We start from the raw sequence: 21,077 nt of genomic DNA, 5'->3' as shown, positions 1-21,077 counted from the left end.
GTCACAAAAATATAGCCAAATTTCTTCTCGTATCTTAATCCCCATTCATGAAGTTCCTACAAAATTTAGCATGAACGTAACAACTATCATTGGTTAAATGTTGTACGCATATATCAAAGTAAAATACTTATTAATCAAATAATGTTTAACTTAAGTGTTTAAGGGTACGGCTAATAAACAGACCTGCACAGTAGCTTCGTTTGCCGTTTCCAAGTATTCATTAGAACAAGATCGTCCTGATAAAGCCTCCAACCAAGACCTAACATTCAACTTACGGTACCATATGTCTCTGGCAACCGTAATTGCATGTTCCAATGAAGAGAATGGAGAGGTCATAGCCATTTCGTTAGCGAATGTTGTGCCTGCATAGTGTAACGGCCTAGCCTTTAGCCTCGAAGAAACGGCGCTTTTTCGGGATCAACCGGAATTTTTATGGAATTTTTAGGAATTTTAGTGCATATAAGCACCTCCACTACACAGGTGCTATGTCATCAAGCTGCTGAGTCAGCAGCTTGACTGCACTAGACACCTCTCCTAATCTAAGCAGGCACGTCGCAAAAAGTTGCGTTTTTGAACCACTTCGGGTCCGAATTTCAAAATTCTGATTTCCGTAGTTTGTCTCTATGTGACGAGCCGGTCTCGAATTTCGAGAGAAAAATTATATTAATATAATATTTATATATTATTATTTTATTTGAAATATTATATTATTATTTTCTCTAATGTGGTTAATGTTGATCTATATTTGGTAATATAATAACTGAGCTAGAAATCTACCGGTAATGGATAATACCGGCATTCTTAGATGAACTTAGCAATGCTAATGCTTCATCATATATCTTTTATTCTCATGATTATCATGTTACTAGTATTATTTATACTAGTAAAGCTCATGTTTATCCTTAAGTAGTATAATCTGATGTATCTAATTTTCGTAATTATCTTCAGAATGATATTTTATTATTAAACTCTGATGAGTCAGCACCCAGTGACACGTGGCTCTCCCAGAGTTAGCCACCACATGTTTCCTTTCTTGCTCTCCAAGCAAAGCTTTCTTAAGGAAAAAGTAAGAAATACTTGTGTTCTAATACATCTAGCTTCCGTAATTATCCTTTCTTGAGATATTTTTACACCAAAATTTAGGATAATGCTTATCCAAACCCCACGTTCTCCCATGTATCATCATTACTATCATTTTTACTTTCTAAACAAGTTAGAATTCGAAATTATTGAGAGAGAAATGGAAGAACTTCCATGAAAACTTCCATGAACACCTAAGCTTCTTTCTCCGTTCTTTTTCAAACTAAAACCCCTATCAAAAATCTAATCCGACCAAAATGATCACCTCTTCCTCCTCTTCATTTCTATATCAATTTTCATGGAGTAAATCAAGGCATGATGGCTGCTCCTCCTCCTTGAAGTTTCATCCATGGTGGGAAGTCAAGCTGATGATGTTTTCTTCATGTTTTCTCTTAAGATCTCTTGTTCAATCACCACAGGCTCTAAGAAAACGTGATTTCTAGCTGCCTTGAGGTGAGGAAAACCTACTTTTCACCATCATGAAGCTTCAACCTTCATGGTTCATATGGTTCTAAAGTTGTTTTTGATGTTAAAATAGGCGTAAAAGTGTTTTTGGAAGCTTGTTCTTGGTTCAATTCTTGGCAGCTGCAAAGGAGGTAAGGTTTGGTAAATTAATCAATGATTGGTTTGGTTCTTGAAGTGTTAAATCAGCTCTTGTTGCTTGAAGCTTGATTTTGAGTGTTTGTGTGATGGTTTGATCATGAGATCTTGTTGTTTAATGCTTGAAAATCAAGTTTTTGATGGTTCTGAAGTTGTTGTTGTTGCTGCTGGAAAACGTGGCTTTCCAGCCATGAAATTCATGATATTTGATGTGTTTTTGATGTGTATTTGATGGCTGAACCGTTGCTCTTTGGTTTGGTCAAAATCAGGTAAAAATCGGTTACCGAAAAGATTGAAAAACTAGTTGAAAATCAAGTTGAAATCTGATGAACTTTTGGAAAAATATTTTTGGTCTTTGAAGGACAAGAAAAACATTGGTTTTGATGATTTTGGGGTCAAATTATAATTATTAAAAAGTTTGGAGTTGAAAGTTAATTAAAGAAAAGTTAAGGGGCCAAAGTGCAAATATTAAAAGTTAAGGGGTCAAAATGCAATTTCCAAAAAATTCAGGGGTCAAAATGTAATTTTTGAAAGTTAAATAAAATATTATTATTTTAATATTAAAATATTAAAATATTATTTTATTAATAATATTATTTTATTAATAATAATAAAATATTGATAAAAAGACAGTTTTTCCTAAAAGTCTCAGGAAGGCAGTTTTGAGTCCAGAATTCCTTAATTCTCTTTATTAAACACCTAAGGAAGAGTTCAAGAGAAAGTATTGAGGTATGTATGGTAATGAAAGAGGTTTTAGAAACTTTCATACATGTTGGAAAGAAAAGGAATTAAAAGCTATATAGCAGTGTGCTTGACCTTACAGAGTAAGCAGAGAATTGTAAAATGAGCTCACTGTGACGTTGTGATGCTTGATTTATGATTGTGGAAAGATGATGAAGATGATTACTAAGTGATGAAAAGTATGGTTATATGTGACTTATGAGCCTTCGGGCGATGCTTGTGAATATTATGCGGGGACGCCCGTATTGTGATGTTGCTTCCCAGACAGGCTGCGGTAGAGATGTACCAGTCCTGCAAGCTGAATGCTTGGTAGAGGCCTGATTCGCATACCTGCGGTATATTGAGATTTGAGCAAATACCAGCCCTGCAAGTCGAGAGTACTTGGTAGAGGGTATGCGGTACTTAATCTGGGATTAAGTTCTGGGAAGGCCTTATCTGACCTGGAGGGTCGGATTGCGTCGGGTGCGGGTCGAAACCGACAAATGAGCTCATTACCTGCAGTAGGATCAGACATGCATCATACTTGTTTGTGCATATTTTAATTGGTTTGCCTATGTGAACAACTCTGTTTAATTGCTAACTGCTATACTTGACGTAACTGCTCTTGATTGTGTTTGAACCTCATTACTTGTGTTTGTGACTGATTGTTTGGATTGTGGTGATTGGATGTTGATTGAGTTGTTTGGGCCTAAGGCTGTGGTTGGTTTGTTTGAGGTCTAGCTTTGTATAAAGTATCTGACTGATTCAGCATAGACTTAATGAACCTATGCTTGGAACAAGATGATCATTTATACCGCGTAGGTAACTTCTTTTATGTTTATAGTCTAGTAAAGTATGAAAAATCAAACTCTTACAGCATAGACTTAATTGAACCTATGCTTGGGACAAGTTGGTCATTCATACCATTAGGAAACTTTTCAGATTCTTATATCTGGAAAAGAAGTTTGGATTTATGGTTAATTAACTGATTTCTTTTGAAAAGGTTTTGAATATTTGATTGTTAAACCATCGATTTTCAAAGGATTTAGAAACTTGAAAGCGGACATTATAAATGGACTTAACTATGAACCCCGACCTTACTAAGAACTCCCCAGTTCTTACCCCTTACACCTCTTCAGATGGACACGGGAGTCATGCCCTACGAGATTAATCATCTGTACATCCACGACGATCCAGTGCGCAACTACAAGTATTACATCCGATGTGCGGCACCTTGTGTACGTAATTATATAGTACGTGACCCTGAGATCGAGGATATCTCTTCTGGTAGCAATGAGCCAGATGGGGCACCAGCGAGCAGGCATCATCACCTACCCAACGGTTTTCTGTGAGGGGCTTTTGGATCAGAGACGAGGAGACTTTTGAGGCGTCCATTCTAACCACGGTACCTTAGAGTGTTTCCCTCACTTGTACTAGCATGCTCAGAGGGAATAGGCATGTCATAGAGTTAGCCTAACCTGGGTGCCAGCTTAGGGGCTTTTGGACAGGCCAGGCCCCGGGACGTCTTATGTATATATGTGTATATATTATATGAGTCACTAACTGAAGGATGCTGTGTTATAATTCCTTACTAGTATAACTGAGCTGCTTCTGCATTATGATGTATATTGTGGTGTGATATTCTATGTATTGCCTTCTACAATTTCTTAAATGTGTGTACTCATGTTTCGTTGTTATACTCTATGTATGCGACTCTAAACTACTATTGTTTTAAAAAAAAAATTACTCGAAACTCGCGAGGTGTTAACAACGAACAGGCTTATATTTATTAAATATTACTTAAGTTGGGGAAACAAGTTGGTAACGTTCAACTTTTAGTATGATCATGACATGCTGGAAGTTGGGCCGTTACACACAGTATGATGAGAAATCCTCCGTTTTCATTACTCTTGTTACAACACCATTTTATATTAAATATATTTGTCAATGATAACAATATCGTAATTCAAGATAATTTACTCGATATCATAATATTCTTTATTGGAGGTTAAGAATAATAACAATGATGATGAGAACAACAAATCCTTGAAAACTAACTTTTAAAAGCAAAAATTGTTGGAAAAAATGAGAAACTTGTGGTATTCATGAAAATCAACTTAAAATGAAATCTTAATTCAAATACGAAAACACATATAGTAATGTAACCAGCAAACTGCGTACATCATGAACACTGTTAAACTTATCAAACACACACAGATACTCTAAAAATGATGTACATGTTTTGCCATATTTTCACTATGCCACATAATCGATGTTATCAGAAATATCTGCTACTGGATCTTCTATATCGTCATCCTTTGTCAACTGTAAATCATTGATGTCACCTGCTGCTGACATGTTCAACCCGGGCTGAGGAGAAAAAGTAGCTTCAACATCTTCATTCTCTCCTCCCATATCATACAAGTCTCGTGATTTTACATGAACCACTACACTCCATTCTTGATCTACTTCATCACGTACATAGTACACGAGATGAGCTTCTGATGCCAATATGTACGGTTCATCCTCTTCTTGATCACCGGTGTAAATTAGACGAATAAAATTAACGCTGGTAAGGCCCAGATGGTCTTGTTTGATTCCTCTGCTCGTAGTTGTATCAGCCCAAATACATTTGAATAAAACCACTGTGAAATGGCAGCTGTAGTTCAGTTCGATTATGTCCACAATTTTTTCATAATATGGAACACTACCAACAGCCACTCTGTTGTCACGCATACTAGCATAACTTCTTGTATTGGATGACACATAAACTCCACTATTTTGTGTTTTCAACCTGTCTTCCTTTGTGATAGTTCTAAACTTGTATCCATTGATGTTGTATGCCCCAAAACGTCTTGCCTGAAGTATGGGACCACATGCCAGCAACTTCATTTCTTTTGAATGGACAGTACTGTCCATTGGAACCTAGCACCATAAATTATAGTTTGTTCGTCTAAAAATTGGACTTTATAATTTATAATTCTAGGGCACAAATAGGTTGGTCTGGTTAAATTTCTACGAACCTCACGCTTGAACCGGCGAGGAAATTCTGCATGCACAACACGGTCTATCTTAGTTTGCGACCTTGTTTGATCCCGTAATTTTCGCTTGGTTTCTGCCCTAAATGTACTTTACGACATAACAAGAAATTAGTCCATCGACTGAGTGTTTGAAATTGGTTATAATCGTGCTTAATGATTACATGTGCATACTTACTCAATAAATGGAGTGACGACCTCGCAATTGACTAGCACATAACGATGTGTCTGATCTCTTTCCATTGGGGTCAGTACAAAATGTGATACAGCCCCATAAGCTTTTCCAATTTCTGGGAACATATTACATCCTGTATTGTTTGTAACATCAATTTCTGAGAACAGTAATGCTCGCTTTGTTTTGATATAATTCTAGGTCACAGTTTCATTAATTTCTCACATCAATTGGAGACTTATTTTTTGGGGATAAAAAATTTTTGCCATGTCATCTTTAATAGAACCAAGTTTGTCTCCTATATTAGCACCTTTAAAAGTTGATACCAGAGCTTTTTTTGATTAATTATTTTCATGTATTTACTACTATTCAGACATTAAAATTGTTAAATAGTGCACTATATTGTTTAAAACTTTATTCATGTAATTGATATAATCATTGTGCACTATTGAGTTTTACATTGTTGTTATTTTGCTAATTGTCTAATGACCTTGTGTTGTGTAAAGGAATAGTCAAATGCCAAGAAAACCTCGGTACACCGTTAGTACTGCAGCCGGAGCTGTAGCTTTCCCTGATAGTCAAACACACGCTACTCCGGTGAGTTATTTAATGCACAACTTAGATCACATGTTCATTTGCCTTTTAGGATAGACTTTTATTCAATATAATTTGTGGGAATACTGAAAAAAATTGGTTGATTTACTAAATACTTTGATTTTAGCATACGGATGGAACACATGATACGGGTGCAAATACTTCTAGTGCACAGCGACGTGCTAGAGTACCTCCACCTCCGCATTCCGACAATGGTGCTCGACAATCCCGGGTTAACGCTATACCATTTAGACCACCGCGCAATGAAGCACGGCTGGCTCCGTCAAGTGACATTCGGGATGCTTGAGCTCTTACGATAAATAAAAAGCGTCCGGATTTACATGAAGTTGTAAACGACCATTCAGAAGATGAAGACTATGACCCGGAGGCGGATGAGGTCGAGTCGTTCGATGACCATGTGGACGACTTATTTGCTACACATGAAGTTGAACGCCAAGGCAATGCCAACGGCAAAAAAAAGGACATCGATTATTGGGTTGTTGATATCATAGGTATTCTTTTGATGCTAGTTTCTTAGGAAGTGTAATTATTCTTATCCGTGCATTCTAATTTGTTGAGTAAACTAACATTTAAAGTTCGTTCCCTCTGTTAAAAAATGGTGTGACTTATTGTATGGAGCTGACTGTTAAGGAGGCATTAGCACTTCCTCCTGGAAAGAAGATCGTGCTAAACCATAACAGAGAGTTGCAACAAGTTTATCAAGCAGCGGGCCTATTGAGCGGGTTCTTGGGGACATTGGCATATGATTTTCAACAGTTACCAATTTCTGAAAAAAGTTGGAGGACAATGAGCAAGGCTTCCAAGGAGCATGCCTTTGACCAGTTTAAGGTAATGTTTAGTATTTCTTTTATAAAGTAAGGCGTTACCAATGCTTAGTGTAAAATGCTTTTTTTATCTATTAAATGAACACTACAAGAAAAGATTAAGATGCACACACATGATATCGACTGTATAGATTTTTTTATAGAATATCGAATAATTTCTAATGACTTTTTTGTATAGTGTAATTTGCAGTACATTATTATATAACTCAATCCCCAATTAATCTGGTCCTTCATGTATAACAATGTAAATACTAGTCGTAGTAATAATAATAACAATAATAATGAAAAAACTTAGAAATCTCATGAGAATGTTAAAGCTGCTCCTATTGTAAACAATTAGAGAGTGAGCAGCTATAGGTTATGATTTCCGGTTAAATGAAAATGGCAGGGGAAAATAAATATGGAACACATATGCTCGTAGTTGATTCTGTTACCTTTCTAACTTTGAAATTTTGAATGTTTTATGGTTTTAATTATTTGTTGAGAGATTATTTAATTATTTCCTAACTATGGGGTTGCTGTTTTTATGTGCTGCTATTCTCTATTAGTAGGTGGAACCATTTGGTTTTTTATTTTTTTGTTTTAGCCTGGTAAATTAGAGAAGAATAGTGCATGTTGGGTTTCTTTTTGTTCACTTCTTTGAATTTTGTTGCCGAGAATCAATCATGTCTAATGATGTGTCGTTTGATAATATGTAAGTCTGTTTGAGGTGGTTAATGATTATATATTTTCTTTATCTTACTATATTGGTTTGCTCCTTGTCAACCATCCCGACCAAAAATCCCTTCACATTTCAACTTGGTTATTGTAGTCCATGCCTGTAGAAAGCTATTGTAAAAGAGATTCAGCCTGATTCCTTTAATAGGATTTGAAGGGTTCATTTGTAAAAAATTTCTAACGGATTGTATTAGTAACTAGAATCATTATTAAATGAAGTGATATATATTTGATCACTACTAAGCTGGTCGAGCAAGGGGGATTCGGTTCATACTTTGAAGGTGATTAGGCATGCTTATATTGGAGGTGATTCTTGCTATTTATATGCTTATATTGGTTGTCAAACTTGCATTTTGAACTTAGCCTTTAGGATAAAGTTTTCATGGTGGAAAGTTCTCAATCATATTTGTTTGTGTGTTGTGTTGATGAATCGTGTATATAGGTTCTTCTGTGATGTAGAATGGATTTGGAGTTAAAGTTAATGGTTACAATGACGGTGTGAAAGCACTGATGTCAATATCGTTATCATCTTTATTGTGTTATCTTATGATCTGAACTACTTGTAGCGAGTCTTCCACTATAAGGACGATGGAAGAGGGATCATAAAGCGGGGAATTGTACAAAGAATAGGAAGTTCTTGGAGGAACGCAAGAAATCATTTGTTCCATAAGGTTTATGACGAAGAACTGACTGTTGCGAAAAACCTCAAGCGTAAGCCAGCAGGAATAGAGGCAAATCACTGGAGAAAGTTTCTTGAATATCGGTTGAACGAGGACACACAGGTAACAAATATTTAGTTGATATTTCGTTGTTTTCTAATATAAATCGTTATGAATTACTACTAAATATGCTGAATTTATTGTGATAGTGAAAAAACTACTACCAAAAAGTTCGTCGCCTTATCCTTTTTTGTGTTTCCTAAAGTTGTACATGCCTGACTTATAAAACCATTAAAAGTGTAGTAATTTATCCCGATAATATTTATGTTTGTCATTTTGTGTGTAGAAGAAGTGTAAAAAAATGTCATTAATCATTCAAAGCAACTGTACACACACACCGGAGGTTCGAAAATGATGGCAAGAAAGAGACACGAAGAAGTAATTAATTTAAATTCAGTTCCAGAATGGTGACATGTTTCTGGTAATATAGTGTTGTCTGTTATATGATTGTGTGTTGATGATTGTAATATAATTTGATGATTGTTATCTGTTAAGGCGGAGGCAGCATAACTTAAGGCAGCAGCAGCAGAGGAAAAGACAAAGAGACAGAGAATGGAGGCAGACGCAACAGAGGAAAAGGCAAATAGACAGAGAATGGAGGCAGAGGCAGCAGAGGATAAGACAAAAATGCAGACTATGAAAAATTTATTAAGATACATAATCTAGCAACAAGGAGGTAAATTTGCCACCTGAAATAGCTACAGATTTGGATTCTTTGAGAAGTGCACCAACCTCATCCCATGCAAGATGATGTGCGGGCAGCTACTGATTTGAATTATCAATGTTGTAATCTGAATACTCTTTAATTTTTCACTATCATAATGACTTTTGAGATATTTATTTGTAGTTTTTTATTTTGGTGACTTTATATGTATTTTACAGTCATCGATGCACTGAATTCAAATGACTATTATAATGATTCACTTTTGCATATATTTTTGTTTTGTTTCGTAATTTATAGTTTGATTCGCTGTTAGTGTTTTTTAATAAGTTAACACAACTGAGTGGAAGAACGTATAAAGAATAAAAGAATGGGCATATTTTAGTGTAAATTCAGGTTTTTAAAAAAAGTGTAACTCAACATTTGGCAGCGATTTTAGATCCGCTGCTATATCTTAACAGAATAATTCAACGGATAGCATTTTGCAGCGGTTGTTAACCGCTGCCATCTCCAAGCAATCATATTTTTACGATTTTGTAGCGGAAAGAATCGCTGCAAAACTATACCGCAGCAAAATACCATTTAGCAGCAATTGTTCCAATGATTGCTTTTAGCCGCATGCTATCTTTTAGCGAATATTTCAACCGCTGCTATCCGTTTGACAGCAGTTAAAAATCGCTGTTAATCTTTACCATAACCGCTCCTATTTGCCGGATATGATGTAGTGTCAGCGCACTCATTATCACATCAAGGAGCCACAAGGAAATCATTGCAACCTGCTGTCGCCTCTTCTACCGCAAATAATAATATAGATTCTTCCAAGGGCCACAAATCATTCGTGGAGGATTTTGTATGTAGTTGATTTGGATTATTGAAGTATAATATAAAAATATAATAATTAATTTTAGTGTATAAATAACATATTTTTTTATATCGTATGATACAAAAAAGTGAAATTGTTACCCTATAGAGGCTCACAAAAGCTAGGTTAGCGTTCTCCTTTAATTTGTGCAATCTTTAACCATTGTTATTAGCATCACCTTGGCCACTGGTAAATTGTTATAACGATTAACTAAGTACTTTTCTTAATAATAATACTTTGGCCGATTAAGGATATAGTGTAGATGCAAAGAAATCTACCCAAATTAAAACAAGGCAACTATAAAATTTTCCTTGTATGTATATCCTCAAGTAATAAGGATAACGAATTAGGGAAATTTCGGTGAAACACAGTTCCCCTAATAGTATTACACGTTTCCATGGGGGCCAGCAATAGTTAGATTAAAGATTTTGTATATTACTACGCACGAGACGCACATGGATAAATTAGTAGCATTAATATAATAATATATATAGTTCCCCTATTTGTTTGGACCACACAATATACAATGCGAATAGGCGTGTATTCAAATCTGACTGTATATCATAAGTTCATAATCAAATCTCACCCTTGACAGTTGACACATAGACATATAATTGGCAAAAAAGATAACAAGCAAAGTTAAACAGCGAAGCAATGACTCAATCAAACCATCACCTTTTTCTTAGACGGAACGAATATTCTTTCGTTTCTAAGTTCTAACAACTAATTTTCCCTATAAAATCACCCTTTCATTTCTCTTTTTTCTTAGTTAAAAGCTTAACCATATTAAAACATGCAACTTCCTTCCATTCACAACAATCTCGAAACTGCAATAATCTCTCTGCAAAAGAAAAACCCTAATTACGTTTTCACAAATTCCATTTACTCCTTCTGCAAATGGGGTGTTCTCGTTATCGCATTCCTCGCCACCTTCCGCACCATCACCAACATTCTCATCATCAGGTTCAGCCAAACCGCTCCTTCTCTCTCCTCCATCCTCGATGACGATGACTTTAGTGACATTGACGAAGACGATGTCGTTTCTGTATCCTCGTCTAATTCCGATCCCGAAGATGAAAGCGAAGAAGACACAGCTAAACACAGAGATGGAGAATATTTCCGTGTTAGAGGCACAAGCAACGATGACGGAGGATTCTTGCGCCGGCGAAGCATCGGCGACCTCTTCTCGCTTGCGGAAATCGCCAACAGCAAGAGCGTTGTGAAGCTATGGGACACCATAGGATTAGGGCTGAGGTTAGGTTTTGATAATTCTGATTGCTCAGACGACGAATCTGTTTACGATCACAATGAGGAACCGGGAACCTGCTCCGTTGCCTCCGGCAACCCTCCGGCTCCGGTGATGTCTTGCGCATCAGCATCGCCCGCGGTCGTGGTTTTAGGTGGAGAGAGCGCATCGGGGAATTTGGCAGTGAGGCTTTGGGACAGCAGGATCCGGAAACGATCGCCGGCGGTGGTTGCAGAGTGGGGGCCTACATCCGACGGGGTTGATAAGGCTTACGTCAGAGATGACGGTCGTTACGTGTTGAGAGTTGGTGACATAAGGAACGTCAAGTTGCCGTTAGCGAACGTCAAAGCATCCTACATAGATAATACGTGGTGGCCTAACTCCTTCCACCTTCTTCTTCCTCCAATTTAATAAATAATAAACTAATAATGGAAAATTATGAAAAAATATATTATTATTCTTTAGAATTTGTAAATTATGAGTAAGTCACTGTAAATTATGAATACGTGCAATAAATTAGAAAAGTAGGTTATAATATGTTCGTGTAAGTCTTTATTTGACCCTGGAAATTTTCCCTTTATGATTACTATTATAATAAAAAAGTTAAATATTAAATACAAAAAGTTCATATTAAGTCAGTCATTAAATATTATATAAAGAATATGCATTTATTTTATACATTTTTTAGTAAATAATTAGTTACTATCAAAACAATTTTTTATGAAATATTTTATATATCCCTGGCATAATTGCTAATTTGTGTTTATCTCAATATATAATTAATGATTGTTACTAGTAATCCATTTATACAAACAATTTAATAAATAAGAATAATAAAAAATTAAACGTTATTTATAAAAATAAGTCGAGTTAAATTTATATAATACATGAAGGGAAAATATGCATATATCTAGGTGCATCTAAAAAAGATTTCCGCAAAGCTTTATTAGCAGGGAATTGGGATATTTGCGCCCCACTCACTCACACATGCATTCGTCTCTTCTAAATTTAGAAAGCCTTGCTGGTGAACGCAAAAACTAATTCATTGCGTTTTGAAAAATATGGATGTATATTGATATGCTAGTATGTATGAGTGAGAAGCAAAAAAGCATTATTGTTTGTCCCTTCAGCTTCGTGTATAATGGAGCAAAATGCTTGCCTTCATAAGTTACAACACAAATTACGGGGGTGAACTTTTCTCTAACCATGACATATAACCTCCTGCCTCAGCAGATCTTATTGATATTCTTATCTTGTATTTTAACATTGTTTTTACAAAAATATTTGAAAATAATATAAATTAGTTTAAATTAGTCCAAAATTACTCTATTTTGTATTAATTAATGAACAATATTGCATGGCCAATAAATATTATTATTTTTTATCAATAATAATTTGTATTTATATTTATCAGAGTTTTACACACATAAATCAATATAATTTATATCTAAATATTAAAAATAATTTAATATCTTTACTAACCAAATAATAACAAAAAATATTAAAAATTATTCATCTCTAAAAATTTCTCTTAATTAATTACTATTTATATGAGTAAAGACCTAATTCTGCGGTCTTTGTCCATTTTCAGAAAAGATAACGCGATCTCTGTTAAAAAAATAGACACTTCAGTTCTCAACCTTTTTATTTTGGGACAATACAATTCTTTTCTGTTAAAAAATTTGATAAATAATAATAAAAATTAATTTTGTGGGGGTTGTAAACCTCCACAAATTCTTTTCAACAATATAACCAATTACTACCGCGACTACTATATCACTACCTTCTTCATCCTCGTTATTATCACTCATACCTCTATTATTTTTATTGCTTTATCATCATCATTATTATCTCTTCTACCGTCATCATCACCAATATAAATATTATCAACATTAAAGTTCTCTTCTTTTATTTCTTATTCGATGTTTTTTTTCCTTTAAAATGTATTTGTACTACAATTGCTTTAATTTTTTTTGGGGCATCATTTTTGTCAATAGTTTTTTTTCATTTAACCACCATTAATAAAAGAAAATTTCAAAAACAAACTTATTAATAGTTTGTAAAAATTTAAAACCCCATAAAATACAAATAAAATTCCACAAAACTAATTTTTGTTATTATTTAACGGATTTTTTAACAGAAAAATAATCTTCTATTATTCCAAAATAAAAAAAATTAAAAATAAAAATATCATTTTTTTTACAGAAATTACTTTATCTTTTGTAAAAATAGACAATAACCGAATTGAATGTTTAGTCCTACTTATATAAATCGTGTTCACACTTAGATATATGTTGGTTTAATTTGTATTTCCTCAAACGAATACACGGATATACATTATTAAAAGTTGTGATCTGAGACGCTAAATACATACATTTGTGATATTGGAAGGAGTGATTTATACATGATTGATGGTTGATAGAGTAAATTAATTAGACATTTTGCCATCTTGTAAGGCACAACTCAATCTGGTTAACATTTTCTTTTAGCAAACAAAATTAGGAATTATATATTCTTTTAATTTTTCTGTTGAGCATAGTTTTAAAACTTTACTACCCTAATTTATTCTTCTTGAAATTCGTGTAAGTTATTTATTCTCCACTTTCGGAAGGAGGGATTGTTTGACTTGGATGAATATTGGTTGTATTGAATTTGACTCTAAATTCAGAAAACGATATTTCCTTCTTGGTAGCTTCCTTAATCAATATTTGAATCATATGTTTCTTTCATTATTTAGAAAGATCATTAATTGGCGGTTCAATATATTAACTCAAAGGAATGGACTAGTGAGTGGAGTCAATAATAGGGGCCCTATTCTCTCTTTGTACTTATCCTACAATAATCAAATGTTAAATATTACTATTAATATGTAAATAATTGTAAGCATCAAGTTATAGATTTTTCAACTATTAGCAAGGAGTTGACTTTCGCTTTATTTAGTAGGTACAGCTCTGTAATGGATTTGAAATCAGACAGCTCAAGGACATACATGTTGACAAATATGCCAAACCAGACCTGTCGGTGATCCAAGCTATGAAATTAAACTTGTTTCCATTAATGTGTTTACTTTGAATTTGACTAACTTAAATAATGCTTGAATTCATATATAGAATAAAAGACTCATTAGTTATGAACAACTGAACTGATGAAAATGGGAATTGCTGAAGTAAACTTAATTAATGATAACTTTGTTTTAGATAACAAGATTACAAATTGACAACTTTTATACATGGTACGTAATTAATGAGAAACAAACATGGTAACATAACAATACAAGAGGGAAAGTCAAATTATTACATCAAATTGATCAAGTTTAATTTTCTTGTTTATGTCCAGAAAGAATGAATTAAATATCCTAATTCACATTATTATTTTGGTCATCCCTGGTGGCATATGCCTGAACAACTCCAAAAGCACAACTAATATAACCAAATCTACAAAGAAAAAAGAAGAAGAAGCAAAATTAAAATATTCACTAGCTAGAAGAAGCTATATATGATGGAATCAAGTGACTTAACAAGAACAAGTAAAGTAGCCAAACTCATGAGCTGGTGTGGTATCAATATTCAGGAAGTTCCTTGATGAATTCGAGGCCTGAAGGAGATATCAAATTACCCAAAATCCCATAAGGTGATGAATCGGAATGTTTAAAGAGTAGCGATCTTGATGAACAGAAGATATCTGATGAAGAATTTGGAGTGAAGAGTGGCATATCAGCAAAATTCATGAGACTAGTAGTATTGGGACTATACTGATGAATACTTGCACCCGGTTTCTTATTATCACCATAATCATCATCATTATCTTCATGAATAATATCATTATCCCTCCTAAGAGCTGAGCTAGTTTCATTCATCTGCTGCTGCTTGATGCCGCTGCTGTTGTTGGAAACATCTGACAAAGACGACCCAAAATTCTCAGAGGCCTCATTATTGGAATTTGATGATGACATGCCAGTGAGTCTCTGAACAAGAGCCATGAAATCCTGGGCCTTGGTGTGGATAATCTTTGGTGAGACTGTGTATATGATGATTGGTTTTCTCTGCTCTGAAGAAGGCTTCTGAATCAAATGGGAATCCTTGTTGATCATCAAGGGAGAAGGCCGTGGGCCATTGATCACTGCCTTCTTTGTCGTTGTCTTCTTCTCTTCCTGAAAGCCATGGAAGAACCTTGAATCACGCCTCATCTTGGATTGTAATTAATGTTTGATGTGATGATTATTAATGGTACGGTAAATGGGGAAGAGGTTCAACTTCTTATATATGTACTCACACGTTAAAGGAGAAAGCTTTTTAGCCAACTATTCTGACCGTTGACACTTTAACAATTAACTACTTGTCAATATTAAATACAGATACATATAATTATAATCCCTTAGCTTGCTTCCTCCGTTATTATTTTATTATGCTAGTTTCTTTAATTTCTTTGAAACTTGCATGTGTGAAAACATTAGATTTACTAGCGTCATGAAAGAAAATTAAAGTGGCCAAGAAGATACGTGCAACACAAGAAAAATAGAAAAGGATAAAATCGATGATGAAGATTGTATTAAATTTCCAATTAAGTTGGTGTTTTTATATTGCTATAAACAATAGTAGTAACTTTTAGCCTCCTTTGTCGTACCTAGCTATAAGCCGCCTTGCAATAATACTACAGAGAGTGGATCCTCTTTAATAAAGAAAAAATTGGATGGTGTCAATTGTGATCTTTAATCTTTTATTATTTTTTCTCTCATATTTAATTTTAATCCCACTTATAAAATTAATGGTGAGAGATCACACTTCATTTCCTCAAGTGATAGAAAAATTGGAGAGGATCTATTTTCTACTAGACACGGCGCAAAACTTTGCATTTTTTTAGTAAAGTATCGTTTTTGTTTAAATCGTCCTATTTGTATCCATAACGTTTATAAAAGTGATTCAATATTATCCTGCCATCAATTACACATCATGAGCGCTTTAATTTGAGTTTTAAAAATCTCTTCTTGAAGTTAGAATACAAATGTCTATGATAGAATCGATAATCTACTCCGAAAAATAGCTCATCAAATGTTGAAACTAATTCCTACAACATTTACATAAATCACTTTTTTAGGGACATAATTGAATCTAAACACAAACAGTGAGTATAATATTAAAATCGAATACATCCAAGTGAGACCTAATTGAGAATGAATACATCCAAGTAAGAATAATTAAAAAATATAATCTGATTTCTTAGTATAATTGATAGTAGGATAACATTGAATCACTTTTATAAACGTTAAGGATACAAATAGGACGATTTAAACGTCAGGGACACAAATAAGACTTATCCCAAACGTTGAGGACAAAAACGATACTTTACCTTTTTTTTAAGCATTTTGTCTATTATTAACTGAATCTTAGTTATTTGTATAAAATAAGTATTAAAATATAAAATAATGTATGTGTAACAATGATTTATTGATAATTTTTAGTCTCTAGATAATATTTTTTCAAAACTATATATTCTCTTTCTGTTCTATTATAATATTAGAAATTAGTAGTACTCCTATCTATATATAGAATAGAATGCAGCACTTAATTATTTACTTTCTTTGTATAAAATAGAATGCGGCTGACACGGTACGTATTTGTGAATTATATAATTAAATCAAATCATGACAACATGGCATTTACAAATTACAAGTATGCAGGTGGGTGGGTTAAATTACTTTATTTATTTAACGCTAACTGCGTACGTGCAGCAATAACCTCCATGGATGAATTCAAGTTGAGCTTTGACTCTGAATTATTAATGTGCTAGGCTGCTAGCCAATGTCATCTTAAAAGTCAAATTCCGAGATCCCTAATTTTCTAATTTCTATATAGTTATAAAAAATGTTTGTAGGCGCAAATACACATACATTTCGTTACTTATAAATTGAAGGGCAGAAATGCTGGGGTCAATAATTGACAAAAAAATATTTAAAAAAAAAAAAGGAAGATAGAAACTATAATAACCGATGATATACAGTTGCAAATAATGTTGAATTTCCGCAGGGATGCAAGAGGCAAGAAAGCAGCTTTGAAAAAAATAAACCTTTGTTGCTGCGTTGACTGCTTGGGTGGTTGGTTCTGGCGACGAGCGTATATATCATATCCACCAACTGCAGGTTTTCTTCTTAATTACTTAATTGCTTGCTTAGCCTTTTAGCTTAATCTCATATTTTTGGTCAATCTTTAATTAATTAATATTTGTTTTAGTTCACACTTCTCACTATTTCAACAAGTATACTGTATTGAATTGCCATGTTGACATAACAATATAACATCTACGAACTGGTATGTTATATATCAGAACTTTGCTAAGTAGACAATGATTTTTATGAATAATATGAACAATAGGTTCTAAAATTGGTCCAATAAAATAAAAATATATTATATTTCTAAATTATTCACCTAAATCTTAATATGAAGATAACCATCTGCATATCTAGTAAATTAAACATCTGATATATTCATTGTTTAGTATTTTCATTGTCTACTTATACTTTTCCATATATATATTATACTACGTACGTACATACGTTTCTTCGTCTTGATGTCAACCAAGAGAATTATATTGAATTTAATGACCCCAAGTTATGTAATTGAAATAGAAGAATGTTCAAGAATCAGCCAAATTTATTATTTTTTGTTATTATTTTTAGTTATTAATTTATTTTTTTTAAATTTAATAATTTAATAATATATTTTTAATTTATATTTATAAATATTGATAGCTAATTACTAACTAAAAAAATAAATTCTATTGGCCTCTAACATTTTTTCATTGAGATATTTGAGGCAAAAATCATAAATACTTCTTTTTATATAATAATTACATATTGAACTCTTGTTGATGTTATGCATGACACCAGCCTTAATTTTATGAAACGTATGTGCTAAAATACTTTCAGTACGACCTTTACTTAATTTATTAGATTATTAGATTAGTCTCGCGTAATTTAATAAAATTTTGTGAAAGCTAAACCCCTTTTTTGAATTGGAAAGTCGTTATTTTTGGTCATGGACTTGGAAAGTTAAAACTGTACGGCCTGTTTACGGTCCAGCTAATTTTCAGAAGCCTAATAAAAAAGAAAATAATCGAAGGCAGCATTTTTGTTATTGGGCTCATGTTACTTTTGCAGTGGTCCAACTAGTCATTGGGGTCTTCAGTTATGGCTCGGCCCAAAAGTATTATTAAATGATAAGATGTAACATGTCCAAAAACGGTGAGAAGAAGTAAGAATGACTCCATACACTACAATAAACACTTTCATTTCATTATTTATACAACCAATTTAAAGGAAAAAATTTCGTATACTAAAGCTGTTTTACGTTATTGTTTTGTATAAAAATTATTCTAAGTAGTACTTTTCTACTTTTAACCTATATATATTGTTTTTTATAGAGTTCGGCCATTTCTCCTAAGGTCTGACATGGCATGAAACATCTATGTCTGCCACCAACTAGCCGAAGCTACTAACGAACAAAATTGATCCTTCCAGAAAATAATTTAAAATTCATTCGGCGTGTCTTCTTCAATATCATATGTAGGGAGAAGTTAGTTAGCATATTATCGAGTATCAACTATATAGCAGGTGTGGCGTATATTGGGAGAATTTCGTCTCAAACATCATAAATATTAGGTAATCAATATATTTTTTGTTGTTGTTATTTTTACTTTATATTTAAACCAACACTAATCAACTCTTATTCGTTTTAATTAAAAGCATTTACACCTAACATTTTTCTTATTTTATTTCAAATTGTAACATATTATAACATTATGATAAGACAACTCTAACCATGTGGCTTTTAAAGTTAAAATGGAAACATAGAGAGGTGATATATGAAAAAAAAAAAAATACTAAGGGTAGATAGAATTTATTGTTTTTAGCTAACAGTTAGTCAACAATGTTTAAAACTATGAACTAAAAGGGTAATATTAGGGAGACAAAAAAAAAAACAGCCAAAACTTGCCTTATTTAGCATTCATTAATTGTCGCAATTATTAATGAATGCTAAATAAGGCAAGTTATGGCTGTTTTTTACTGATTTTCTTTGGTTACCAAATATTTTCGGAACTAAAAATATACTGTTTAATTAATAGACTAAAAATATTAGACTAATGGCTAAAAATACTGACAAAAAATAATAAATTCTAGAATTAATAGTTAAATTAGTCATGAAAAATGGGATATTCTTTAAATTTGTCTCTGAAATATTTTTTCAATCAAATTGATCCTTCAAAAATTATAAATTAATCATATTTGTCTTTCTTCATTAATGATTTTTGTCAACGATGACGTAGAATATTTACCAATAACATACATGATATAAAACATATCCAATTAGACACTGACCAAATATATTTATGAAAACCTATCAATTTAAGTCATATTGAAAATATAGTTATGTAATTGAAAAAAGTATACTAAATTAATAAATTTTCATAAATATATCTAGTAAATGTCCAATTATACATGTCAAATACGATGTATATTATCAATTAACATATCGTATTATCAATTGTTGACGAAATTTGTTAATAGAATCACTAAAAAACAAATATGATCAATTCATAATTTTTTAAAGATTAATTTGATTAAAAAATATTTTAGCAACAAATTTAAAAAATATTCTATCTTTCAAAATCAATTTAACTATTAACTCATAAATTCTACGTGCCTTTAGCTTTTCTCATAAAAAAAAAATGCTAAAGTAGATCAAAAGAATAAGGCAGCATTTGCATTATTGGCACCTCTTAACAAGAAGAGAGAGTTTAAAACGTGGTTATTTTATAGTATAAGAACAAATTAGAAGGAAGTTAAGTGTATAAAAGTGATGATATTGTGATGGATGGTGAAGCAAACACGGCATTCTATGAAGAAGTAGTGCTCCAAAATCCAGAGAGAACGATGGAAATGGCATGCCCCCCACAGCCCCATAAGTCCACAAGCATAAAAAAAAAATATTAGGGGGTGTGATAGGATCATGCGCAAGAGAAGCCGCACGCGCACTCTCTCCCTACTCTCCCTGACACAATTGCCCATCATGTGTTGCTTCTTCTGAGTCCAAATATATATAAAATAATATTCCTGTTTGGTGCACTTGGCCCATTAAGCTCAACACAGAACACACAGAGGCCAGGCCAGGGGGCAGGGCCACTCTCTCTTTTCGAAGCATTTCTTTTTTGTCCTTTTATTCCTTGGATCTCCCATCCCCACTCTTTTTGCCATTGATTTATTGTTTGCTTTATCAATACTTAATTCTTCAAGGTAACATTCTTAGAAGGACAGCCTCATTAAAACCAGCATGTTCACTTCCAACCAGGACTGACACGGACATTATATCACATACTACATACTTCCACTCCACATCATATCATAATATTCTATTTAATTTCCTTCTTTTTCTCACATATATTAAGTTGCCAATTTACTACATATACTTCTTCTTTGAATCTCATCTCAATTGATTCTGCCAATTAACAAATGGGTGTGTGATCATTAATTTTATCATAATAATTGACATATATTTAGAGTGGTTTGCTTAATTAAGGATTAATAAGTAATAATTAAGTCCTTTTGTGAGTGTGTTTCACTATAATTAAAATGAGTGCATATAGAGAACCAGCTAGGAAGAAGCTCATGCCAATATGTCGCCAGCCATTCAGATGCTGCAAATTGCAATATTGCCACTACATGCTCTGGTTTCATGTCTCGTTACTTTGACTAATATCATATAAAATTCTTTGGATTGTGCTACATTTCTTGTAATATTTCGCCAAGTTACAACTATAACTTTGTTTTATA

At 33.1% G+C, this 21,077-nt stretch overlaps 2 protein-coding genes and 1 long non-coding RNA gene across 3 annotated transcripts; 2 read left to right on the top strand and 1 right to left on the bottom strand.

The window, feature by feature from the left end:
- The first annotated feature begins 1,172 nt into the window (after positions 1 to 1,172).
- Positions 1,173 to 4,063, top strand: LOC112776813 (uncharacterized). The gene is made up of 3 exons (XR_003190190.3): positions 1,173 to 1,533; positions 1,619 to 1,676; positions 3,540 to 4,063. It is a non-coding gene; the product is annotated as an uncharacterized lncRNA (long non-coding RNA).
- A 6,738-nt stretch (positions 4,064 to 10,801) lies between these two features.
- LOC112779155 (uncharacterized) lies at positions 10,802 to 11,665 on the top strand. Its single transcript, XM_025823404.1, has one exon. The coding sequence runs from the start codon at positions 10,802 to 10,804 to the stop codon at positions 11,663 to 11,665; it is 864 nt and encodes a 287-aa protein (XP_025679189.1).
- A 2,747-nt stretch (positions 11,666 to 14,412) lies between these two features.
- Positions 14,413 to 15,582, bottom strand: LOC112779567 (uncharacterized). The gene has a single exon (XM_025823883.3). The coding sequence runs from the start codon at positions 15,438 to 15,440 to the stop codon at positions 14,814 to 14,816; it is 627 nt and encodes a 208-aa protein (XP_025679668.1). The 5' UTR covers positions 15,441 to 15,582; the 3' UTR covers positions 14,413 to 14,813.
- Between the last annotated feature and the right edge of the window lie 5,495 nt (positions 15,583 to 21,077).

Source organism: Arachis hypogaea, chromosome 19, assembly GCF_003086295.3.
Source record: "Arachis hypogaea cultivar Tifrunner chromosome 19, arahy.Tifrunner.gnm2.J5K5, whole genome shotgun sequence".
Classification (NCBI taxonomy): Eukaryota; Viridiplantae; Streptophyta; class Magnoliopsida; order Fabales; family Fabaceae; genus Arachis; species Arachis hypogaea.
The sequence above is the reverse complement of the archived record's forward strand: the minus strand, read 5'-3'. Positions and strand labels throughout refer to the sequence as shown.

Bases quoted from the DNA above. Each gene is read 5' to 3' on its own strand.
- LOC112779155 (XM_025823404.1), top strand. From the start codon at position 10,802: ATGCAACTTCCTTCCATTCACAACAATCTCGAAACTGCAATAATCTCT.
- LOC112779567 (XM_025823883.3), bottom strand. From the start codon at position 15,440: ATGAGGCGTGATTCAAGGTTCTTCCATGGCTTTCAGGAAGAGAAGAAG.